Source organism: Lepus europaeus, chromosome 11 (assembly GCF_033115175.1).
Source record: "Lepus europaeus isolate LE1 chromosome 11, mLepTim1.pri, whole genome shotgun sequence".
NCBI classification, from domain to species: Eukaryota; Metazoa; Chordata; class Mammalia; order Lagomorpha; family Leporidae; genus Lepus; species Lepus europaeus.
The window spans coordinates 109,529,897-109,556,464 of NC_084837.1; the positions used below are offsets into that span (position 1 = coordinate 109,529,897).

A 26,568-nucleotide genomic window follows, 5' to 3' on the forward strand; every position below is an offset into this window, starting at 1 on the left:
ATACAGGATGCCGGCATTATGAGGTGGCGACTTTACCCCTTAGGTCACAATGCTGGCCCCCCATTTGTTTTTAAGGGAGAGGGGTGGCGGTCAGTTACCGCATGGGAGCCCATCCTTGGAGCCACAGTGGGTCCTTCCTGGCCTGTATCTGCAACCCTGGTGATTGCAGGCTCAGGTTACAGTGGCACTGGGAAGGGGTGTCCCCACCTTCCCGTCTGCTTTGTGGCCAGCACTTTTCTCTGACCCACACCTCCCTCTTCCCCAACCTAGCCCTTGTGGATTTTATACAAAGAAAGCATTTTCCTCTGAGAGGCCTTTGTCTTCCTCCCTCTTTTCTCTATTTGGAAAGCAGCTATGTGGAAGTCTCTCGGAATACTCCAAAGGGCAGCAGGCATTGGCCTCGTGGTGGAGACCCTGGCTGGGCACCACATCTTGTGGCGCAGTGCCTGCTTCCAGGCCCTGGCTCCACTCCCAAATCCAGCTTCCTGCTAATGTGCTCCCCGGGAGGCGGCGTCATGGCTTAAGTGGCTGGGTTCCTGCCACTCACAGGGGAGATCAGGATGGAGCGCCAGGCTCCTGGCTTTACCTCCTGCTTGGGGCCCTTGCTGGCATTTGGGGAGTGAACTAGCAGATGGGAAAACTCTCTCTCTGTCCCTCCCTCTCTTTCTGTATCTCTATCTACACACACACACACACACACATACACACACGTGTGTGTGTGTGTTTGTATATATATATATATATATATGTATATATATATACACATCTTCCCACTCTGAAATAAATCCACAAATAGATACAAATTAAAATTTAGTGAATGAATGAAGGGAAGTCGGGATAGTGAAACAACTTTAAAGCGGCTGTTTTTGGATCCAGAGGGTCAGGCATTACAGAGCCGTGCGTGGAGGTGGATCCCGGGAGGACTTCCCCAGGGGGAAGCCTGCAGGAGTGGCTCCTCTGTCCCCGAGTCAGTCCCAGAGTCCACAGAGCCAAGGCCATGAAGGGACTTGCTAGACGGGCAAGAGGTCTGCTGGGGAAAACCCCTGGAAGGGAAGGTGGGGAGGAGGCTGGAGAGGTGCTGGACTGCAGCAGGGCTGACCCCTAGGGAGGGGGAGGCCCAAGGGTGGGCGGGGTGCACGATGGGCAGGGAGGGCAGGCTCAGCTTGCACTGTCAGGCTTCCCCAGAGCCAGCGGGGAAGCCTGAGCCTCAGCGACAGGCCAGGAGTGGGTGGGGGCACCCTGGTTAGGCACTGGCGGGGCGGCCTGGGGGCAGGGTGCACTCGGAGCCTGGCAGCGAGGCCCGTGTCGCCTACTCTCCTGCAGGCTGGGAGGTGTGTTCCCATGGCGGCTGCAGTCCCACTGATGAGCACCCTGAGCGGCACCTCTTCCCTCCTCCTGAGCCCTCTGGTGATAGCTCAGACACGCAAGTCCGAGGCGCGGCTGCTGTGGCGCTGCGGGTTAAACCACCTCTTGGGATACCGCTTCCTGTATCAGAGTAACTGCTTCGAGTTCCACACCTGCTTATGCTATGGCTCCCTGCTGATGCACACCCTGGGGGGCAGCAGGTGATGGCTCCAGCACTCGGGTCCCTGCCGCCCACGTGGGAGACCTGGCTGGAGCCCCCAGCTCCTGGCTTTGCCCCGGGCAGGTCCTACCTGTGTGGCAGGTGCCAGATCTTTCATTTCCTTTCATGGCGGGACAGTGTCCCACCATGTGCTTGTCCATTCACCTGCTGACGACAATTGGGGAGGTTGCCAACTCTAGGGCATTGTGAATAACGCTGGATACTCATGTCCAAGTGTAAGTATTTGCTGGAGGCCCTATTTCAGTTCTTTTGAGTATATACTTACGAACGGCACTGCTGGGGCTTTTGGTAACTGTACCTTTAGCTTTTTAAGGATCTTCCACGATTTTTCCCGAGGGGGTGTACCATCCTCCACTTCCACTAGCAGCGTGCAAAGATCTCAAGTTCTTCCTACCCTCGCATTTACCCTGGGGCGTTAGTCACAGGATAAGGAAGTTGCATGTGTCTGAGAAAATTTCCTCTTTTGCATTTCAACTTTCTCTTTTTGCACAGCCCACACACGAAAGTGAGTAAGAGGAAGGACGTGCTAACGTGATGCAAAGAGAAATTCCACCAACTTCCAGATACCGTCATGGGCCACTACCCTGCCAGGCTCTGCTTAAATGTTCGCCTCCCAGGGCTTCGGAAGCTTCCAGAAGAAGCAGTCCCTGGCTCTGCTCTCCAAGCAGCAGAAGATGAGTGACTGCGAGTTTGCCTATGTGCACACACTGGCTCAGGACTATCTGCTGTACATCCTGAAGACGCCGCAGCCTGGACTGGGACCGAGCAAGACGTCCAGGGTGCTGCAGAACGTCACCTTCTCCATCCAGCAAGAAGTGGAAGAGGCCCTGCAACCGTACCTGCACAATGTGCCTGTCGCGTCCGTCGAGACTGCCAGGACGATTTTCAACCAAGTGATGGAAAAAGAGTTTGAGGATGGTGTCATCAACTGGGGCAGGATTGTGACCATATTCGCATTCGAAGGGGTCCTGGCCAAGAAGCTCCTCCGGGAGCAGGCTGCTCCGGATGTGGACACTTTCAAGCCCATCCCTTATTTTGTGGCTGAGTTCATAACGAGGAGGACGGGAGAATGGATAAGGCAAAACGGAGGCTGGGTATGTGTGACGGAGAGCTTCGCTGTTGTCCTGGGCTATGAAACGGGTATTGGGAGTTGCCCTGCTCCTTAAAATAACACCACTACAAACCATCTATCTACCTAAGGGCTCTGCATTCCGGGGTGATTTGCATTTAGAGGTATTTTTTTTTCTGTTTTTTTAAATGGAAAGAAAAACCCCTCTAGCTGACTTCCAATGAGTCCTAGGACTTTATAGCGCCAAGATATTGGAGTTTTTGTTCTGTACGGTCTCAGTGACAGTGAGGTCTGGGCGCTGACACACTGCCTTTTCAGTGCATCTTGACATTCTGCACCACACACACTGTCACAAAGCGCTCAGCTTTTGCTAGGTGGTCGTGACAGAGTTAGTACAGACAGAGCTGGTGTGAGGGCTAGGTACTTCTGAACTGAGAGAAGACAGGGGTAGGGTTTTGCAAGGTCATTGCCTACAAAGATAATTCTAAGTGTTCTAATTCAACAAACTCTGGGCTGTTAAAGCTTGTTGAAAACAAATAATAGACTGCATCACTGATGAGAATCTTTATTCAAGAAGTTTCCAGTGAAGTCTTTATAACTAGTGCCTCCAAAGCCGAGACTGTGTAAGGGCCTGTGCTGGGACTCGTTTAGGTAAGAAACCTTTCACAGCCAGATAGGTCTGCTTTCTTTTGTGACCCAGTAGACACAAAATATTTGTTTATTTTAAATCTTTATTTTAATTTTTTTAAAGATTATTTATTTCAGAAGCAAAGTGAGTGAGAGAGAGGTAGAGATTCACAAAGGAAGGGAAAGAGAGAGAAAGAGAGATCTTCCATCTCTGGTTCACTCCCCAAATGCTCACAATAGCCTGGGCTGGGCCAGGTCAAAGCCAGGAGCCCAGAACTCAATCCAGTCTCCCACAGGGGTAGCAGGGGCCCATGAATTGGGCTATCATCTACTGCCTCCCAGGTACATTAGCAGGAAGCCAGATTAGAAGTGGAGGATCTGGGGCCGGCGCTGTGGCACAGTGGGTAAAGCTGCCACCTGCAGTGCCGGCATCCCTTATGGGCACCAGTTCGAGTCCCAGCTGCTCCACTTCCGATCCAACTCTCTGCTATGGCCTGAGAAAGCAGTAGAAGATGGCCCAAGTCTTTGGGCCCTTGCACCCGTGTGGGAGACCTGGAGGAAGTTCCTGGCTCCTGGCTTCAGATCGGCACAGCTCCAGCTGTTGCGGCCAATTGGGGAGTGAACCAGTGGCTGGAAGACCTCTCTCTCTCTCTCTCTCCCTCCCTCCCTCCCTCCCTCTCCGTCTCTCTCTGACTTTCAAATAAAATAAATAATTCTTTAAAAAAATAAAAAAGCAGTGGAGGATCTGAGACTTGAACCAGCAATCTGACGTGGAATGCAGATGTCCCAAGTTTCAGCTTAATCTGCTGTGCCACGATGCCTGTCCCTTACTATTTATTTCCTGAAAGCATTTGTGTCCCCATGGGTCTCTTGCCAACCCCCAATCCTGGATTTACCTCTACTGAGAGACAACCACTGTTAGCAATTATCTTCCAAGCAAACTGCGTCTACTGACTCTCTCTATAGAAATTATACAGAGCACTTGTTGGCAAAATTTTTTTCTCTATAAATAAAAATAGTACATATGACTTATTCTGCAAAATTTTTTTTCACTTGAGGGTATATAAAATTTGAGGGTACGTCAATAAATTCATGGAGAAGTGGGGTTAAAAAGCGGTTTACTTGGTGCAAAAATTTTGTGAAAGCCACGTGCAGTTTTTTCATCTCGTGACCTTTCTGGTGACCCCTTGGAGATGCGGGTTTCACCACTCACCTGCATCAGAATGAACTTCCTTGTGACTTCTAGGTTGCGCGACATTTCGGAGTTCCCAGGTGGAGTTCAGGGCGCCCCGTACGTTCTTTCGTACGTGAGTGCTAGGGGATGGCTGGCCCTTCACGGCTGATGGGCATCTAGGTTATTTCCAGATGGTGCTCTCACCAACAATGCTTTGTTGACTACTTTACGTGTCTCCCTCCCCTTGTGCGCGTGGGTGTTGTTCTTGGGTGGGTGTTGTGTTCATGGAATTGCTAGGTCATGGTGTATGTACCTTTTCTCGTCTACTGGATTGTTGCCTGAGTGTCCTGCCTCCAAAGTGTATTTCATCGGCAGCTTGTCAGAATAGCCAGCGCTTCCCCCTCCCCGAGACGGTTACATCTGGGTGGGGTGGGTGTTTGGCACCGTGGTTAAGATGCCACTTGGACACCTGAATCCCATATTGGAGCGCCTGGGTTCAGTTCAAGGCCTGGCTTTGCTCCCTATTCCAGCTTCCTACCAGTGTGCACCCTGGGAGGCAGCAGGTGATGGGTCAAGTGGTTGGGGCCCTGCCACCCATGTGGGAGACCTGGATTGAGTTCCTGGCTCCTGTTTTCAGCTGTTGTGGGTATTTGGGGAATTAACCAGTGGATGAGAGATCTCTGCTTCTCTCTCTTTATGCCTTTCAAATAATACATAAATAAGTAAAACAAATTTAAAATATTTAGTTCATCTTGTTTTAATTCCTGTTTCCTTGATTACTAGTAATGTTAAACAGCTTTTCATATGTTTCCTCACCATTTGATATTCTTATTTCGGGTGTTGCCTGTCAGTCTTTTGCTCATTTTCTTACTAAATTGTATTTTCTTAGTGATTTATAAGGAGTTTCTGAATATTCTAGATACAGATCATTTTTATATATGCGGCAGGTGTATTCTAGCTTGTAAATTATCTTTTAAAACTACAGATGTCTTCAGTCATTTGAACGTTTAAAAGTTTGGTGCAATCACGTTTATTAATCTTTCCCTTGATGCCTTTGCCGTATGGCTAAGGCCTTCCTGCGTAAAACGGGCCTGACTGCAATCACTCCCCTTTCCCAGTCAATTTCTTCTTCCTGAACTCTAAGCTCTGACTTGGGAGGGGGGAAGCTTGTGAGGAGTTTGGCTCTGTTTTCTTCCGATTGGTGGGGGAAAGCTATGCTGAAGGGCGGAGGGAAAGTTCAGCTGCACCCTGTAGGTTTCCAGTGAAGGCAAAAATTCTCCAGCACAGAGGCCCACGGAAGAGCCTGGGGAAAAACCCCAGTCTGCAAGTTCTAGGTGGGTTTGGTCTGCATCCCCGGCGCCTTGGAACACAGGTGCTGCCAATTTTAACTAATTCACAAGAAGTGTTGTGAGCTTCCGGGACTGGTAATTCATGAGGGAGGGGTACAACAGTGTTGTGGAGAATTGCTAGAAGTGGGCCCGTCTCGTGGAGACGGTACAGGAGCATGTGTGAGTATGGAGTATGGCAGGACGCACTTCCCAGGGGAACACTCTAGGATGTCATTTCTAAGCGATCTCAATGCGCCCTCTGTGGCTCACAGGTGCCACTGATTGTGTTGATGACAGCATGCTGGCGTGGCAACCTGACAGCTGCTTTTCATGGTGACTTTGACAGATCTGCACAGGAGTGTGTTTCCGGGGGTGGGGGGGATGCACCCTCACCTGCCCAGGCCAGAAGAACCAGGAGGCCCACAAGAAGAGGGGCAGAGTGGAAGGGGCCTTTCACGGTTTTATCCAGACACGAGCGCTAACTTCTCATGTTCTACTCTTCTGAGAAAACTCAAGAGATCAGTGATCATGAAACAACCTACCAATTCATTCAATCTTAAAAGTGCCCGAAGACTTTATGGAAAGTTTCGGATCAGTAATGTAGGATGGGGGTTGGGCTGGCCAGTAAGGTGCTGGTTAGGACGCCCTTGTCCCAGATCGCGGGACCTGTCCTGACTCCAGCTTCTGCTAATGGCAGACCCTGGGAGGCAGGCAGGCTGGGTGGGTCTCTGCCACCATGTGGGAGACCTGGATTACTTACAACTCCTGATTTCCGCCCGGGTCCAGCCCCACTGTTGCAGGCTTTTGGGGAAGTAAGCGAGCAAATGGGAACTGTCTGTATCTGTTTCTGTCTTTGTCTGTCTCAAAAAAAAAAAAAAAAAAAAAAAAGGAAGGTGGTATATGAGCACTCAGCCAGACAGACCTGAGTTCCTCCAGTGTGTACCACCTGTGTGACTTGAAGAAACTGGTTACCTCCTCCAAGCCTGTAAAACCAGCAGAGGATTGCAACTTACCCCCTGGGACTGGCACAGGAATCTAATCAGTTAATACATACAAAGCCTCCAGGTCAGTTCTTGCAATAGAGCACACACTACAGGTCTGGGGCTATTGTTCCTATTAGTGGATGTATGGCCTAGCTTCCCCTGAGAGATTCTGATTAAATGTGGTCAACTACAGTTAGATATTAGTCATCGCGAATGGTGTATCAATAACGGCACTCACTCCTAATCTCATACTGTATTCTCTCTCTCATTTTTGCCTCCTTCTTTCCTTCCCTCCTTCCCTTTGCAGCTTCTCATGTTTTTTTTTTTTTCCCTTCCTCTCCCATATTTCCTATCATTTCTCTCTGTCCCCTCTGTCAGTTGGAAGTGCTGAGATCCATGAAGGTGAAAAGTTTCCATACGTGTCTCATTGGAGAGCTAGGGTGTTTACTTTGGTTTTGGGCGCCTTCAGCATGCACGAGGCCTAGAAACTTCGGGAATGTGCTTGCCACGAAACTGCTGCAGCCCTTGGGATGGTCCTCCCTCGAGTCAGGTGGTTTCCCTGTGCTAGTGGAGTGGAAAGAACAGGTGGCCCTTTGCCGCAGGCAAGAGACACCACGTCAGCTCAGTACATCACGTGCCCCTCAGACTTAGCACGGAGCCTGTGGCACAGAGGGTCCTCGACCCATATTTGTGAATGGAACAATTGAGTGAATTAGCACTAAGCCTGGAGGTTTGAATCCTGCTGCTCCATTCATTAGAGGTGCAGCCTTGGAGAAGTTGCTGAAGTACCCCGACATTCAGATTCCTGCTATAATGTGGAGAACAAGCTGATGTGATACAATATGATAATGTATATTATATACAGAATATATAACGAAGACAATAGTAGCTCCCTTATGAGGATTAGAAGAGTTTTTTTAAAAGATTTATTTATTTATTTGAAAGGCAGACTTATAGAGACAGAGAGAGAGAGAGAGCGCTCTTCCATCCACTGGTTCACTCCCCCAGATGGCCATAATAGCCAATATTGGGCCAGGCAGAAGACAGGAACCTGGAACTCCATCTCAGTTTCCCACATAAGTGCAGGGGCCCAAGTACATGGCCATCTTCTGCTGCTTTCCCAGGTGCATTATCAGGGAGCTGGACTGAAGTGGAGCAGCTGGGACTCGAATCAGCCAATGGGGTGCCAGCATTGCAGGTGGCGGCTTAACCTGTTAAGCCATAACGCTGGCCCCTAGAAGGCATTCTTGTAGAAGTGCTTTGTGAACTGTCAAATGCTATTCAACTGTGAGGGTTATATGGGGAATTCTTTTTTTTTTTTTTTTTTTTTTTTTTGACAGGCAGTGTGGATAGTGAGAGAGAGAGACAGAGAGAAAGGTCTTCCTTTTTGCCGTTGGTTCACCCTCCAATGGCCGCTGCGGCCGGCGCATCGTGCTGATCTGAAGCCAGGAGCCAGGTGCTTCTCCCGGTCTCCCATGCTGGTGCAGGGCCCAAGCACTTGGGCCATCCTCCACTGCCTTCCCAGGCCATAGCAGAGAGCTGGCCTGGAAGAGGGGCAACTGGGATAGAATCCGGCGCCCCAACCGGGACTAGAACCCGGGGTGCTGGCGCCGTAAGGCAGAGGATTAGCCTGTTAAGCCACGGCGCCGGCCTGTATGGGGAATTCTAAGAGATTTAAATATATAGTTCGTAAAAAAACTATTCTAATTCCCAAAGAAAGCCCCTTTGAAAGTAAGAGAGTAGTCAGAGTTGGTGCTTTCCCAGTAGCCCACACATTCAAAGCCTTTCTTTCTCCTTCTTGCTCTAAGTAATGGTCTAATCTATTTGAGGCCACATAACCGGGTGCAGAGACCTGCAGTTGGTGAACTGTGTGTTTGGTTTGTTAATGTAGCAGTGAGGAATCCAATCTTAAGTGTTGGTTCAGGCCTTTGACTAAATACGTTTATTTATTTATCTAAGTCCATTCAATAAGTCTTCTTATAGTCATTTCGTGTTTTAGCCTAGATTTTGAAATCGTTTACTGAAAAGCAAAGTGAAACCGATTTCAAGCAATGCAGAAATGCAGGCCCTGACAGAGCTGTTAGACAAAGCCCCTTGCTCCTGTGAGTCCTGGAAAGTTCTCCAGCCGTGAGCCACAGCCCCGACTCCTCGCCCTCGGGCCCACGTGCGGCTCGTCCGGCTGGCTGCACCTGTGACATGCAGTCTGTCCAGTGCCTCAGGGCCTCTCCTCTCTCACCTGACTCCATCCGTAGCCTCTTAGCAGTCTCCCTGCTTCCAGCCTTCACCTGCTATGTTTGTCCTCCATGGAACAGCCAGCATGATATTTATCACACATTTACTTACTTATTTAAAACCTTTAATTATATTGATTTATTTGAAAGGCAGAGAGGGAGATCTTCCATTCACTGGTTTACTCCCCAAACACCCGCGAAACCTAGGAATGGTCAGGGTGGTTGCTAGGAGCCGGGAGACTGAGCTAGGTCTCCCATGTGGGTGGCAGGGGCCCACGTGCTTGAGTTCTTAGCAGGAGGCTGGGATTTGGCGTGGAGTTGAGACTCGAACCCAGGCACTCCCACATGGGATGCAGGTTTCTCAATAGCGTCTCAGCCATGCACAAACACCCCCAGAGAGACAGTTCAATAATTTGAATTAGATCCTGTCCAAGATCAAAGCCCTTCTCTCTGGTGACAAGAAGGCGAAGTCCTGACTGCTGGACTCTGGTCTCCAAGGACCTCTCCGATCTCCTTTTCTGCAAGTCACTCCTGCGCTGTCTCACCCACCGCACCCTCGGGGCATCTGCACTGGCTGGGCTGGGCTGCCGCCTGGAGCAGCCTCCTCCTTTCTTCCCTTCTGGTCTCTTGTCCTCAGAGGAGTCCTCCTGGAGTCCCCTTGACAGGCCCACTGCCCCTCTGTCCCCGCACACCGCCATGTTTCCTTCATAACAGTTGGCACAGCTGACGGCACGCCGTGTGCTTTCTGGCTTCTGTGTTTATGGAGGGTTGCAGCGATGAGGACGGGAGCTTAGTGCGGGCAGGGACACTGCGTGGCTCACCCCCGTCTCCCCTGCCTCAGGTGGGACCTGGCAGGTGGCCAGTGCCCACTATTTCCCGAATGGGTAGTGAACGCTCTGTAGAGAAGGGGACAGGAGATCATGGCTTTGCCTCCATTGTCAAAAAAAAAAAAAAAAAAAAAAAAAAATCCCGAGGTCTGGTTTTTCTTGGGGTTAGTGATGCAATACATGTGCTGGTCCAGTTTCTGCTGCTCTAAGAGAAGCCCTGAGAAGGGGGGCGGGGAGAGAGAGAGAGGGGAAAGGGCTCAGCTTCCTTCTTTAATAACCAACCCACTCACACTAACAGCCTTATCCACTTCTGGGGGCAGTGCCCACCGTGGCCTGATTACCTCTTTTTTTTTTTTTTTTTTTTGACAGGCAGAGTTAGACAGTGAGAGAGACAGAGAGAAAGGTCTTCCTTTGCCGTTGGTTCACCCTCCAATGGCCGCCACGGCAGGCGCACTGCGGCCGGCGCACCGCGCTGATCCGATGGCAGGAGCCAGGTGCTTCTCCTGGTCTCCCATGGGGTGCAGGACCCAAGCACTTGGGCCATCCTCCACTGCACTCCCTGGCCACAGCAGAGAGCTGGCCTGGAAGGGGGGCAACCGGGACAGAATCCGGCGCCCCGACTGGGACTAGAACCCGGTCTGCGGGCACTGCAGGCGGAGGATTAGCCTGTTGAGCTGGGGCGCTGATTACCTCTTAATACCTTCACGAGGGCAATTCAAGTTCACAGGAGCGTTGGAGGGGACATCTGTCCATAGCGGTGCTGTAAAGCCATCTGAGCCTTGGCTTTCTTGAAACCAAGGTGGCTGAAGTTACTGCACTGTCACCCTTCCCAGAAAGAATCACACCTGGGCATACCTTCTTTCCTACTGCATGCCTGAAGGCACCCTGAATTCTTACTTGTATGTCTATTTTGTATCTATTATCTTTATTTGCATGCATACACAGAATATCACTAAAGGAAAATTTTAAATTAAACAATATTATTTGGGGGGCCGGCTGTGGTGTAGTGGGTAAAGCTACCACCTGCAGTGCCGGCATCCCATATGGGCGCCGCTTGAGACCTGGCTGTCCCACTTCCGATCTAGCCCTCTGCTATGGCCTGGGAAAGCAGTAGAAGATGGCCCAAGGCCTTGGGCCCCTGCACCCACGGGGCAGACTGGGAAGAAGCTCCTGGCTCCTGGCTTCAGATCGGCACGGCTCCGGCTGTCGCGGCCAACTGGGGAGTGAACCAGTGGCTGGAAGACCTCTCTCTCTCTCTCTCTCTCTCTCTCTGCCTCTCCTTCTCTGTGTAACTCTGACTTTCAAGTAAATAAATAAAAAAAAATTATTTGAAAAACAGAAATAGAGATAGAAGAGAGAGAGAGAGATATCTTCCATTTACTGGTTCCCTCCCCAAATGCCCACACCAGCCAAGGATAAGGCCAGGCTGAAGCCAGGAGCCTGGAACTCCATCCAGGTCTCCCACATGGTGGCACTCGGGCCATCTTCTGCTGCTTTCCCAGGTGCATTAGCAGGGAGCTGGATCAGAAGCATAGCAGCCAGGACTTTAACTTGCGCTCATACAGGATGCTGGCACTGCAGGTGGGCGCTTAACCTGCTGATCCATAACACCGGCCCCTATTTCTTTTTACATTTTAAAATATGGCTGCAAAAATATGAAAGTTATACACATGGCTCACACTTCTCTCAGTCAGTGCTGCTGTAGAGGTCACCAGACCTGGAAGTAGGGCACAAAGATGAGGGTGAACAGAGTACAAGGAGTAAAAGAACAGAGCGGGTTATCTGCAGTATTTATTTTTATGTATATGAAAGGCAGAGAGAGAGAGAATCTTCCACCTGCTTGTTCACTCCTCAAATGCCTCCAACAGCCAAGGCTGGGCCAACCTGAAGCCAGGGACCAGGTACTTCATTCTGGTCTCCCAAGTGGGTGGCTTGAACCCAGGCACTTGAACCATCATCTGCTGTCTTCCACAGGGCACATTAGCAGGAAGCTGAAATCAGAAGTGGAGCTGGGACTCGAACCCATGCACTCTGATATGGAATGTAGTCATCCTAAGTGACATCTTAAACCCTGTGCCAAACACTTGCCCTATTTACATCATTTAAAATGAAGGTTCTTTGCTTTTTATTCTAGCACACGTAATCTCCACTCATTCTAAAACTATTACATTTGTTCTCTTCCAGGAAAATGGATTTGTAAAGAAGTTTGAACATAATTCTGGTTGGAAGATTTTTCTGGAAGTTACCAAACAGATCTGTGTGATACTGTCGTTGCTGAAGAAGTACTGCTGACCCAAAGGGACACTCCGTGTTTTAACACCTGTCCGATCTCTCGGACTCTTGTGAGAACTCTTGCGGAGCTGGCACTGTGGTGTAGAGGGTTAAGCCTCCACCTGCAGCGCCAGCATCCTGTATGGGCACTGGTTTGAGTCCCGGCTGTTCCACTTCGAATCCAGCTCCCTGCTAATGGCCTGGGATAAGCAGTGGAAGATGGCCCAAGTGTTTGGATCCCTGCACCCATGTGGGAGACCAGGATGACCCAACTGGCTCCTGGCTTTGGTCTGGCCCAGCCCTAGCCATTGAGGCCATCTGGGGAGTGAACAAGCAGATGGAAAATTTCTCTCTCTCTCTCCTTCTCTCTATGTATCTCTGCCTTTCAAATAAATAAATATTTGAAAAAAAAAGAAAAAAAGAAAAAAAAGACCTTTTGCTGACACAAACTTTACACAAACAACTTTGATGGTGCAACTTGAAGCTGCACCAATTTGTCTTTACGCATAATCTGCATCTTAGTTTTCTGGGTCTGCCTAGAAAGTGCAGAGCTCGATACAGGAAATAGGTACCGAGCTAGAGAGGGATAACCAGGAAGGCAGAGTCTGGAGGGGATGCCGTGACCCCAGAGTCATTCCCTGTGCCACTGGGCTTAGGCTGCCCGGTGGGTAAGACCTGCTCCCCCTCCTCCTGGCCTCGTGCATTCTGCGGTCCCCAGTGCTCCTGGGTGCTTAGAGTTTTCCGCTGATGCCCTGCCCTCTGCCAACCTTCACTCTCAGGTCCACCATTTGGATTTGATGGATATGGCAACTAGATATGCAGCCCTGGAGCTCAGAAAATGATACCCCAAAATGAAGACCGCAGAAGCGAAGCTTCTCTCTGATCCTCTCCTGCCCTCTTGTCTTCCACCCTCATTTCCCCCCCAAGACAAGCCACAGAAATTAGAATTCTTCCCCAAGGTGAGTCACCGAAGTCAACATCTGGGCTGGGCATTTGGCAGAACGGTCAAGATCTTGCCTGGGACACCTGCCTCCCGAATCAGGGTGCCTGGCTCAAGTCTCCGCTCTGCTTCCTCTCCAGCTCGCTGCCAATGCACACCTTGGGAGGCAGCAGGTGATGGCTCAAGTAGTTGGGTCCCTGCCACCCACATAGGAGACTTGGATTGAGTTCTGGGCTCCCAGCTTTGTCTTGGCCTAGCCTTGGCTGATGGGGCCATTTGGGAAGCGAACCAGTAGATGGGAATTCTCTCTGCCTTCCAAATAAAATGAAGCCAAACAAATAAAAAATGTAAAAAAGAATCCAGAAATCTTTTCCCCAAGGTAGTCATAAAACCTGAAAATATTACTCTACTTCCCCTGACCTGTGTAAGAGTTGAATGTAAAGAAACTACTTTTTTTTAAGATTTATTTTTTATTTCACAGGCAGAACTACAGACACAGAGAGGGAAAGAAAGAGAGGTGGGTCTTCTGTCTGCTGGTTTGTCCCCCAAATGGCCGTAATGGCTGGAGCTGGGCTGATTGGGAGCCAAGAGCTTCTTCTGAGCCTCCCACGGGGGTGCGCTTGGGATATCTTCCACTGTCTTTCCAGCCACACTAGCAGGGAGCTAGATTGGAAGAGGAGCAGCCAGGACAGGAACCGGAGCCCATATGGGATGTTGGTACCGCAGGCAGGGGCTTAACCTAATGTCACAGCGCCAGCCCCTGACTACTTTGATTATAAGCCATAGGGCTCCCCTTCCAGAACGGGCCTTGCCCATTTGCAGGAGGAAGGAATGCTATACGAGAGTCACGAAGGATCTGAACAGACCAGATTTGCTGGGCTGCCGCCTCCCTCAGTCTGTCAGTTAGATCACACTCTTTCTGTTCAACCAGATTGCTTCATGGCGCCTGTGCAGCAAGGTGGATGTTCACCCCGGTCCTTGGGTCCTCACTCTGAAGGCTGTCCTGTCATCGTAGGACCACGACCCCACACGCTTGTTATGCCTTTCCCTCGTTAGCCTGTCTTTTGACATAGGGATGGCAGTCATGCTCCTCTAACATGAAAGGGCTCGCTGTCTTTTTCATCCCTAAAGCAGGATGCGCTTGGACAGTTAGAACAACTAGGGCAGGGATTCCATGTTAAGTCACAGTCAGACCTTCAAAAACTTTACAAATTAGAAAAGCATAACTTCTGTTAGACCCTGTGTTCTGACTTCTAGGTCAGCGAATCTGATCGCTACCTGAGAATCCTCCACCTTGTTCTCCCACAGCACAATCTGGCCTCCGAGGGCTTGCGTTGGCTTCTCCCGGAGGCTGTGGCTGTCTCTAGTGAAGAGGCTGGAGCTCTCTTGAGGTGGGTGCACTCCCACAGCAGGGTTGGGTAACTAGTTCTTTGCCTAAGAGGTCTAATTCTTACTGGTGGCGATTAGGACACTGGGACCAGCCAAGAGGAAGGACGTGTGACGAGGGTAGCTTTGGCTTATTCTGAAATCACGCCTAGAGGTAAATTCCCATGCCACCTGCTGCTGTGTCCCTGGGGGCAGGGATGGAGCCCACATTTTCTTCTCCTTCTTCCCGTCACTGCCTCACCTCCCCCCAGAAGCTTTTACTTTTGGTTCGTTTTTGTGTTGTCAGTGCGAGGTGCTGGGAAAGAACAGTCATGAATAGATATTACAGGAAGTATGTCTGTGGGTGCTGCTACCTGAAATTTGCACAAGAAACCACACATCCGGTTTTTACGTCAACAGTTACGTCTTTGGCAAATGTGGCCTTGGGAAATCAGTAAGCCTTTCCGGTTTGCTCTGACTTGGTCTTTAAACTGCATCTCATTGTGGATTTTATTATTTTTAAAAAATGAAGGACTTTTTTAAAGGATTTATTTATTTGAAAGAGTTAGAGGGACACACACACACAATTTTCATCTGTTGGTTAACTCCCCAGTTGGCCACAAGGAGCCAGGAACTCTATCTGGGTCTCCCATGTGGGTGGCAGGGGCCCAAACACTTGGGCTATCCTCTGCTGCTTTTCCCAGGCCATTATCAGGGAACTGTATCAAAAGTGGAGCAGCCAGGACACAAACTGGCATCCATATGGGATGCCTGGGTTATAGGTGGCAGCTTTACCTGTCATACCACAATGCCAGCCCCATCGAGGTTTTTATGAACCTCAACTATGACCTCATGCCACAGAAAAAAATTAAAAACAGATCATAGACCTAAATAAGCTTCAAGTGTACAACTTCTAGAAGAAACTATATGAGCAAATTTTCATAACTGTGGAATAGGGAAAGATTTCTTAGAGCACAAAAAGTGGCAGACATGCTGTGGCAGGCTGAGCTGCCAGTCACACCGGCATCCCATATCAGAGTGCCTGTTGAAGTCCCAGCTGCACAATTCAGCTCCCTGCTAATATGTCTGGGAAAGCAGCAGAAGATGACACAAATGCTTAGGTCCCTGCCACCCATGTGGAATATCTAAACAGGGTTCCAGGCTCCTGGCTGCCAGCCTGGCCCAGCTTATGCCTCTGTGGCCAACCTGGGAGTGAACCAGCACATGGAAGGTCTCTCTCCCTCTCTCCCTCCCTCTGTAACTCTGCCTTTCAGATAAATAAATATTTTAAGAAAAATAAAGGACCACAGAAAGCCTGAACCAGAAAAGAAAAAACATTGGTGATTTATGACTACCAAAATTTTAAAAATCTACTCTTAAAAACATACCATTCAGAACTCAAACAGGGGTATGGGGTTGTGACATCGTGGTACAGTGGGTTAAGCCACCACTTATGACACTGTCATCTACATTGGAGCACTGCTTTGGGTCGCTGTTGCTTTTCTTCTGATCTAGCTTCCTCCTCATGCACCTGGGAAAGCAGCAGAAGATGGACCAAGTACTTGAGTTCCTGCCACCCACTTGGGAGACCTGAATGGAGTTCTAGGCCCTTGGCTTCTGCCTGGCCCAGCCCTGGCTGTTGCAGCCATCTGGGGAGTGAACCAGCAGATGGAAGATCTGTTTCTCTCTGTCTTTCCCTCTCTCTCTCTGTTATTCTGCCTTTCAAACAAATAAATAAGTCTTAAACAAAAGCACTCAAGTTGGGGTATTAGAATTATAGTTCAATAAAGCAAAAACAAAAACAAAGACAAGCAGAGGCAATACACAGAATGGAAGACACCCCACTAATGTGCAGGACTTGTGTCCAGCATATCCACAATATTCTTATAACTCAGTAACAAGATGACCATCAACCTAATTTTAAAAACGGGCAAATATTTCCACAGAAAAAAGATTTAAATGGCCTACAGACATGGAAAAGATGCTCAACCCCAGTCATTAGTCATCAGGAAAATGCAAATTTCAACCACGGAAAGGTCAAGGCACGGCCTTCACAAGGTAACGAGAAGAGGCCTGACCACGCCAAGCTCTGCGGAAGATTTGAAGCAGCTGGAACTTTTTTTTTTTTTTAAGATTTAGTTATTTATTTTGAAAGTCAGAGTTACAGAGAGAAAGGAGGAGATGCAGAGAGATATTCCATCTCCTCGTTCACTCCCCAGATGACCACAATGACCAGCGCGGGGCCAGCCCAAAGCCAAGAGCCACAAGCTTCACTCAGGTCTCCCATATGGGTGGCAGGGGCCCAAACACTTCGGCCATCATCTGCTGCTTTTCCCAGGCCAATAGTGGGGAGGGAAGCTGGGACACACACTGGTGCCTGTATGTGACACCAGCATCACAGGTGGTGGCTTTACCTGCTGGGCCACAGCGCCAGCCCCAGCGGCTAGAGCTGCTATGGAGATTTCTTATAGACACATACTTATTGTAAGAACTAGAATTCTACTCCCGGGAGTTTACCCAAAAAGAAATAAAAGCATGTATTCATACTGTTTATGCATAACAGCCCAAATTGGAAACAACCAACGTGTCTATCAGTAGGTGAGTACATCAACAAGTCCTGGACTATCTATACAATGGAATATTACTCAGCAATGACAAGGAATGAACTATTGGTACAAACAATGGATACCTTTCACAAGCCCAGTGTTCAGTGAAGGAAACCAGTCATAAGACAGCACTTAGTACATGATATCACTGATATGAAAGTTTATAAAAGATAAACCAAATATACTCATCTAAGGCACAGAGCACACCGGTTGTTGCCCTGGGCTGGGGGTGTGGGGCTGACTGGGAAGGACTTCATAGTATAATAAAATGTTCTACATCTTTGTGGTGGTAGTTTTGGGTATGTCTAAATTTGTCAAAAGTCATAGAGATGTATGCTTTTTTTTTATTATTTGACAGGTAGAGTTTTGGACAGTGAGAGAGAAACAGAGAGAAAGGTCTTCCTTCCGTTGATTCACTCCCTAAATGGCCGCTACGGCCAGAGCTACACCAAACCGAAGCCAGGAGCCAGGTGCTTCTTCCTGGTCTCCCATGCAGGTGCAGGGCCCAAGCACTTGGGCCATCCTCCACTGCCCTCCCGGGCCACAGCAGAGAGCTGGACTGGAAGAGGAGCAACCGGGACTAGAACTCAGCGCCCATATAGGATGCTGGCGCCGCAGGCAGAGGATTAACCAAGTGAGCCACAGCCCCGGCCCTGAGATATACGCTTTCAACTTACAGATAAATGTCTCAGCGACATATACAAAATGCTCCTGTGAAAAATAATAAGCATTCACTTTGTAAATACTAATGCTAAGTAGAATATTATTCATTCTGTGAATAAAACCAGGAAGCGCTATGATGTCACTCCATTGTCAGTGTGAATTAAGGATGCTCCCCGTGTGGTTCTCTCTGGCTCCGGCGTCTGTTTCAGTTGTGTGTTCCTAGGTGGGCTGTGTCCAGTGTCTTCTGCAGCAGACTTTTGTGTGTGTTGCTCTCTCTTCCTGGACAGTTCCCTGTCTCCTTGCCTGGCTGCTGCTCACTTGTCCTTTGGATTTCAGTGCAAAGGTCATCACAGGAACACCTCCCCTGGCGAGGGTACATTCCACTGTGGACTCTCAAAACAAAGCTAACTTGATTACAGGGTTATATTAGTGTAATTTAAAAACCAATGCATCGGTTCCATCATCAGCTGTCAAGTCCTATGAGAGCAGGAAGCATGCCTGTTTTGGCTTACTGTTTATCTCAGAGCTTTGTTCGGAGCCTGTTTGAGGGGGCCCAGTAAATAGAGAGCAAAGAGGAGTGAGCATTAATTGGCTTTGGACTGATAACCACGCAGGTGGGGAGCGGCTGAACACCCTGTTCTCAGTAGTGACATGGAAAACAGTGAAGACTGTTGGCTGACTGATTTCTGTGTGCTAGGAACTCTGGCTACCTAATCCCTGTTAATCTTCATGACAATGAGAAAAAAAAAAAAACACAAACCAACAAGTATCTCCACAAATGCTTAAAAATAAACACAGCATTCAAGAAACAAGAATAAGGGAGACAACATGATGCTTTCAAAGGAACACAGCAACGCTTCAGCACTAGAATGTGAAAATGAAGAGATTGAAGAAATGCTGGAAACAGAATTCAAAAACTTGATCACAGGATTACTTAGGAGTAATCAGAAGCAAATCCATACATGACATGAATTAACATTTTTTCTCATGAAATTGAGATTTTAAAGAGAAATCAAAATGAAATATTAGAAATGAAGAATTCAATAGATCAAATAAAAATGCAGTGGTAAGCATTTAGTGAGGTAGGCTTGGTGAGGCAGAAGAAAGAATATATGAGTTAGAAGATAAATCTCTGCGGGACTGGCGCCATGGCGCACTAGGTTAATCCTCCACCTGAGGCATTGGCATCCTATATGGGCGCTGGTTCTAGTCCTGGTTGCTCCTCTTCCAGTCCAGCTCTCTGCTGTGGCCTGGGAAAGCAGTAGAAGATGGCCCAAGTCCTTGGGCCCCTGCACCCACATGGGAGACCAGGAAGAAGCACCTGACTCCTGGCTTTGGTTCAGTGTAGCTCTGGCTGTAGCGGCCATTTGGGGAGTGAACCAGCAAAAGGAAGACCTTTCTCTCTCTCTCTCACTGTCTGTAACTCTACCTGTCAAATAAATAAAATCTTTAAAAAATAAAAAAAGAAGACAAATCTCTGGAAATTTCAGACCAAGAGAACAAAAAACGAAGAAGAAATTAGAAAACAGTGTTGGAGATTTATAGGATACTATCAAATGACCCAACATGTAAGTCTCAGGAATTCCTGAAGGCATAGAAAGACAGAATGGATTAGAACGCCTTCTTAGTGAAATCACTATAGAAAACTTCCCTAATTTGGAGAGAGTAAGGAACATCCAAGTACTAGAAGCACATAGAACTCTTAATAGACATGACTGGAAAAGATCTTCACCACGACACATTGTAGTGAAACTCTCCACAGTAAAACACAAAGAAAAGATTCTAAAATGTGCACAAGAGAAATGCCAGATTACTTTCAGAGGATCTCCAATTAGACTTACAGCTGACTTCTCATCAGAAACCCTACAGGCTAGGAGAGAATGGTAAGACATAGTCCAAGTCTTAAGGGAAAAAAAAACTGTCAACTCAGAATACTGTACCCTGCATAGCCCTCATTTATGAATGAAGGTGAAATAAAGACCCTCCATAACAAACAGAAATTGACAGAATTTGTCACCACCCATCCAGCCTTACAAAAGATCCTTAAAGATATACTACACACAGAAACATGGTCATCACTATGAAAGAAGGGGAAGGCAGAAAATCTCCCAATAAAAGTACAAAGGAGGGGCTGGCGCTGTGGCACCGTGGGTTAAAGCCCTGGTCTGAAGTGTCAGCATCCCATATGGGTGCCGGTTCTAGTCCTGCTGCTCCTCTTCCTATCCAGCTTCCTGCTATGGCATGGGATAGCAGCAGAATATGTCCTTGGGCCCCTGTACCCGCTTGAAGACCCAGAAGAGGCTCCTGACTCCTGGCTCCTGGCTTCAGATTGGCACAGCTCCGGCTGTTGTGGCCATCTGGGGAGTGAACCAGTGGATGGAAGACCTCTCTCTCTCTCTCTGTCTAACTCTGTCTTTCAAATAAATAAAATAAATCTTTTTTTTAAAAGTACAATGGAAATCCAAGGTAAACAATAGGAATATTTATGGGAAAATACCAGGGCCAAATAGTTGCTTATTAATAGTCACCTTGAATGTAAATGGCCTCAACTCTCCAGTTAAAAGATACAGGCTGGTTGAATGTATTAAAAAAAAAAAAAACCTATCTATTTGCTGCCTACAAGAAACACCTCTCACCAACAAAGATACATACAGGCTGAAAGTGAAAGGATGGAAAAAGATATTCCATGCTAACAGAAACCAAAAAAAGAGCTGGTGTAGCCATCCCAGTATCAGACAAAACAGACTTTAATGTAAAAACTGTTAAAAGAGACAAAGAAGGGCACTATGCAATGATTAAGAGGTCAGTTCATCAGGAAGATGTGACTATAATAAATGTATATGTACCTAATTACAGGTCTCCTGGCTACTTAAAAGAAATGTTAGTGGATCTAAAGGGAGACATAAACTCCCATACAATAATAATGGGGGACTTCAATACCCCACTTTCAGAATGGACAGATCAACCAGACGGAAAATCAGCAAGAAAACAATAGTTAATCGACACTACGGACCAAATGGACCTAACAGATAGTTACAGAACGTTTCATCCTACAGTTTCAAAAAACACATTCTCATCAGTGCATGGAACTTCCTCTAGGATAGACCACGGGCTAGGCCATAAAGCAAGTATCAACAAATTAAAAAATAAATAAAAATCATACCATGCATCTTCTCTGACCACATTGGAATGAAGCTGGACATCAACAACTCAAGAATCTCTAGAACATGTGCAAACACATGGAGACTGAACAAGTGCTCCTGAATGAGCAGTGGGTCAGAGAAGAAATCAAAAGAGAAATAAAAAAACTGCTGAGGAACAGTTTGTTTTTTCACACTATTTTTTGAACTCTTTACTTATTATAGAGTTAATATTCAGTGTATAAAGTTAATTGAAAATAGATTTTAGTAAAAATTAAGAATGGGGCCGGTGCCGTGGCTCAATAGGCTAATCCTCTGCCTGTGACGCTGGCACACCGGGTTCTAGTCCCAGTCGAGGTGCCGGATTCTGTCCCGGTTGCTCCTCTTCCTGTCCAGCTCTCTGCTGTGGCCCAGGAGTGCAGTGGAGGATGGCCCAAGTCCTTGGGCCCTGCACCTGCATGGGAGACCAGGAGAAACACCTGGCTCCTGGCTTCGGATCAGCGCGGTGCGCTGGCCGTAGTGGCCATTGTGGGGTGAACCAACAGTAAAGAAGACCTTTCTCTCTGTCTCTCTCTCTCTCTCTCACTGTCCACTCTGCCTGTCAAAAAAAATATAAAAAATTAAAAATAAATAAAAAATAAAAATTAAGAATGGGAATAGGAGAGGGAGGAGGAAGAAGGGTGGGAGAGCGGGTGGGAGGGTGGGCATGGTGGGAAGAACCATTATGTTCCTAAAGTTGTATTTCTGAAATGCATGAAGTTTGTATACCTTATATAAAATGTTTCTGGGGGGAAAATCCTCATGAAAACCCTCTGCACTCCCAGACTACTGCAGACAAAGTCTTAACACCAGAAAGGACCTGTCCCAGGTCAGAGGGTTGGGACCCCCAGAGCTCAGCACTCCACCTCTCCCCCTTCCCTTCCACAAGTGGAAACTGCATGTGAAATCCAGCTGGGAGAAGAGGTCCCCCCCTGAGGGTGACCTCTGGCAGGCAGCTGAGTGTCCTCATGCTCTCACTGTTGCCCTCCGCCCTTTAACGTTCGTCTCCCAGGAGGATGGCCCCTGATGGAACGGACTGGCCAATCTTCTGGGTCTGGAGACTTTCTGCAGCAGGTGCAAAGTTGCTGACAAGGAAAATGCCGCCTCCTCACACCCCGCAGACTGTGAACATACACCCAGCCCTTTCTCTGTCACTGGTAGCTCTAGGTGGTTATTTCTGCTGGAAGATGCTGTTGGGTCACAGCAGCAGGACGTGCCATGACTAAAGCATTTTTCCACAGTGCTGGTGGGGTTTTCAGACTCAGCTGCCTTGTGATCATGGGCAGCATTTTCAAGACAGCTGACTGGGCCCAGGGCAAAGAGTTATTGCTGTAACAGAGGAAATCTAGCTGCCTCACATGAGATGCAAACCCATGACCAATGTTCCCTTCACTATCTTAGAGCAGAGGGTGCGTGCTTGTGCTATCTGAGCGAGGGAAGCCAGCATTTATAGGGAGAGTTTATTGTTACAAACACTCGCAACCCAGTTATCTTGACACAATTTCATTTCCATTGACTCTGCTTCCTATTTTGGTGCGAGCCTCCACACCTCCTCCCACCATCCTGTGGGTGACTACAACCAGCTCTGCTTTATTGTTCTTTCCTTACTGTGAATCGATTACTCTGGGCCCGACCTCTACCCACACACATTAGACCCCATCCTTACTGTGTCTGCAGTAACAGCTCTGCTGGCTCAAACTTCCCCATCATCATTTCCCCTCTCGACTGACTCAGCCCTGTTGGCACACAAACTTGCTGGGCTCTCTCCTATGGTAAACACAAACACAACAAAAGAAAACGACATTCACTCTCTTATCAGTGACTCCCCTGCTTTTCTGCTCCCTTTCTTAGAAAACCTCCAAAAAGAGCTGTCTATACTTGCTGTCTCCATTTCTCTCCTCTCATTGTCTTTTAAAAAGAGATTTATTTATTTGAAAGGCAGAGTTAGAGAGAGAGAGGGGGAGATAGATAGATAGATAGATAGATAGATAGATAGATAGATAAGTTTTTCATCTGCTGCTTCACTATCCAAATGTCTGCCATGGCTAGGGCTGGGCCAGGCCAAAGTCAGGATCCAGGAGCCTCATCCAGGATTCCTACATGGATATAGGGGTCCAAGCACTTGGGCCATCCTCCACTGTTTTCCCAGGCACATTAGCAGAGAGCTGGATCACAAAACTAAGTAGCTGGGACTCAAACCAGTAATCTAATGTGAGATGCAGGTGATCTAACTGGCTGCTAAACCCCCTGCACTGCAATGCCCACCCCCTCATCGTCTCTTGAACCCATACCAATCAAACTTTTATCCTCAACACAAAGTTCAGAGACGAATTCTCAGACTTCCACTCTCTTGACCTGTGACATTTGATGCAGTGGACAACTCTCTCTTTGTGCATATTTTTATCTGACGTGGGGACCACCACTGTCTCGTGGTTTTCCTCCTGTCTTACAGGCAACTCTGGCTCCTAGGTGAATCTTTGTTCTCTCCTCAAGCTAAATCCCCTACCTCTGAACACCTAAGTGCCCAGCTTTCTCCTTCTCTACACTCTAGCCATCTCCTTCAGTACTGTGACTTTGAGCATCAAGCATATGCTACAATTCCCAGAATCTTATCTCCACCCACGACCTCCTCACTGGACAGCAGACTGTGTCTCCCTCAGTGGAACAGATGGCTCTCTACTTGGATGTTTAGCACGCACATTAAATGCATCTTGCCCAAATCAGAATACTTGATCCTCATCATCCCCAAAGCTCTAACCCGGAGTCCTTCCCCATCTCCATCCTCCCTTCAGGGTGGAAATCCTTCAGACTCCTGGGCTCTTCTCTTTCTCTCACAACATACATTCAATCCATCAGGAAATACTACTTGGTTCTGTCATCAAAATACACCCAGTGTTCAATGACTTAGTACTATCTTCTAGCAACTAATGCCACCGGGATCTGGGGCACCCAAAAATCTCTTGCATATAGGGGTACTGATAAATTCATATTGGTGCAGAAAATTTTCAAAATCCACACACAGTTCTTTTTTAATGCATATTTTCTATGAACTTGTTAGATTTTACAGATTCCATGAACTTGGTAGATTTTATAGTAACCTCCTGATGGATTATCTTGTTGGTTCCTTTCTCCTTCTATAGTTTATTCCCAACATACAGTCAGAATGAGTCTTTAAAATGTAAGATGACTTATGTTCCTTCTCCATTTACAATTTTCCAGGGGTTTCTACCTCACTCAGTGAAAGTTCAAGTTTGTACAAGGTTCTTGAAATGGTCTGCACAGTCTTTCCCAGTCTACCTCCCCTTTGAACAGTCTGACCTCATCTTTCCCTTGCTCAATGTCAAGCATACTCCCTGTTCCCCATCTCAGAAGCACTTTATGTTGCTAAATCTCCTTTTCAGAACCTTGACTTCTGCCTTGGATTAGTATTTATTTTATTTTTTTTTGACAGGCAGAGTGGACAGTGAGAGAGAGAGACAGAGAGAAAGGTCTTCCTTTTTGCCGTTGGTTCACCCTCCAATGGCCGCCGCAGCTGGCGCATCTCGCTGATCCGATGGCAGGAGCCAGGTGCTTCTCCTGGTCTCCCATGGGGTGCAGGGCCCAAGCACTTGGGCCATCCTCCACTGCACTCCCTGGCCACAGCAGAGAGCTGGCCTGGAAGAGGGGCAACCGGGACAGAATCGGTGCCCCGACTGGGACTAGAACCCGGTGTGCCGGTGCCGCAAGGCGGAGGATTAGCCTGTTAAGCCACGGCACCGGCCTGCCTTGGATTATTAATATATGTGCTCCTGAGGATTTCAGGAGGATTTCAGTTATTCTGCCATGAAGTCCCACGCCCAAGCCCATAGAGCTCTTTAGGGATGCAGAACCCTAATGAACTTCACCCCTAGTGTTGGGTGTATCTGCAGGTACGAGTGCTAGTGTTTTGAAGAGTAAAATCTTTGACGGGACTCTATCAGATGACTACTGAATTGTTATTCTCAAGGATTTGGGGTGGGCTGGCGCCCTGGCTTAACAGGCTAATCCTCCGCCTTGCGGCGCCGGCACACCGGGTTCTAGTCCCGGTTGGGGTGCCGGATTCTATCCTGGTTGCCCCTCTTCCAGGCCAGCTCTCTACTATGGCTTGTGAAGGCAGTGGAGGATGGCCCAAGTCCTTGGGCCCTGCACCTGCATGGGAGACCAGGAGAAGCACCTGGCTCCTGGCTTCGGATCAGCGAGATGAGCCAGCCGCAGCAGCCATTGGAGGGAAGACCTTTCTCTCTGTCTCTCTCTCTCTCACTATCCACTCTGCCTGTCAAAAAAAAAAAAAAAAAAAAAAAAAAAAAAGAAAGAAAGAAATAAGATGAAAACAAATAAATAAATTATTAAAAAAAGAAAAAAGGATTTGGGGTGAGGAAGACTGTTTCCCTAAGAGAATCAAAATTTTACCTAACTTCACAGGACTGTTTTATTGTGTTTGTGTTCAGGGTACGGAGCCATGCAGAATAGTCATGGCTACCCAGAGAAACAACGGCATCAGCGTCTAGCAGAGGCATCTGACCAGCAGTGCGCTTCCTGCACAGCCCTGTGGTTGCTTCTGTCAGCAAAGCCTCAGATGCTCTGCTTGCCTATTTACTGTGTCCTTCTGCTTTCAATTCTGTTGACATCCAACCAGCTGCTCAAACCAGAAACTAGGCTCCTAGGAGCCATCTTCAAAACTTCTTCTCTTCCGTTCCTTTTTCCAACTAAAACTGGATCGAATTCTGAAGATTTTACTTCTTCAACATGAGTGAACCAGCCTTCATGACCCATTTGCAGAGAATAGACCACAGAAAGGGGAAATAGAGTAACTCTATGGGGGAGGAACCTGGCCAAACAGTGCTTTGGCCAGATGATCAGTTGCGTTGACAGCATCGTTTGACATCTTGTGATGAAAAGGGCATTTAATTTCTGTGGTATTATCTTCCAAAACCCAAAAACCCCAGAAATCATCAAAGGCAACTCTAGGAACATTTTAAAAAACACCTGACTAGCATTCCCAAAACTGTCAAAGGCATTAAAAATAAGGAAGTTCTGGGGAATTATCTTGTGAGAGATGGCTTTGAAGACATGACAACTAAACCCAACGTGATAGCTTGGATTGGATCTTGGAGCAGAAAAAAAAAGGCCGCAACCAAAAAATTAGTGAAATCCAAATAAAGTCTGGAATTTAGTTAATAGCAATAGACCAATGTTGATTTTTTGGTTCTGACAATGTACCAAAGTAAGATGTAAACATTAGTGATGGGTATATGGGAACTTTTTGATTTATCTTTGCAACTGTTATGTGAATTTAGAAGTATTCCAAAATAAAATTTATTAAGAAACAAACAGAAAAACAAAAGCAAGCCCAGATCATCTGGATCCCAGTTCTTCAGCCTCATCTCATGTCACTCTGTTCCTGGTACTTTGTTAAGTAGCTGTTCTAGGAAACTTTCAGTTCCTCTGAAATTCCTTTAGGAGCTCTGACATAGCACTTGTTTCTTCCTGGAAAACTCTCTTAACAGTTCCCACTCCAGTTCACTCACCCTTTCACCTAGTGTTTGCTAACTCTGCCTTGATATTGCAGCTGAAAAGTCACTTCCTGGAGATGGGGTGTGTGTGGGGTTACTGGAGAAGTGGGGGGTCACTAGGCAACCCCCTGAACTACCTAAATAGAGAGAATGCTCTGTGTAGGCTAAGTTATGGTTGGCACAAAGCTT

The 26,568-nt window shown here is 47.7% G+C and overlaps 1 protein-coding gene across 1 annotated transcript; it reads left to right on the top strand.

Moving 5' to 3' along the window:
* The first annotated feature begins 1,741 nt into the window (after window positions 1–1,741).
* BCL2A1 (BCL2 related protein A1) lies at window positions 1,742–12,484 on the top strand. Its single transcript, XM_062206357.1, has 3 exons — window positions 1,742–1,800; window positions 2,078–2,679; window positions 12,009–12,484. Exons 2-3 carry the CDS (start codon window positions 2,188–2,190, stop codon window positions 12,114–12,116), a joined length of 600 nt encoding a protein of 199 aa, XP_062062341.1. The 5' UTR covers window positions 1,742–1,800; window positions 2,078–2,187; the 3' UTR covers window positions 12,117–12,484.
* Window positions 12,485–26,568: the final 14,084 nt, after the last annotated feature.

What these genes read in the sequence shown, in the direction of transcription:
- BCL2A1 (XM_062206357.1), top strand. Translation starts at nt 2,188, where the DNA reads ATGTTCGCCTCCCAGGGCTTCGGAAGCTTCCAGAAGAAGCAGTCCCTG. An exon ending in TAAGGCAAAACGGAGGCTGG is followed by an intron (nt 2,680 to 12,008) that starts GTATGTGTGACG and finishes GTTCTCTTCCAG; the next exon opens with GAAAATGGATTTGTAAAGAA.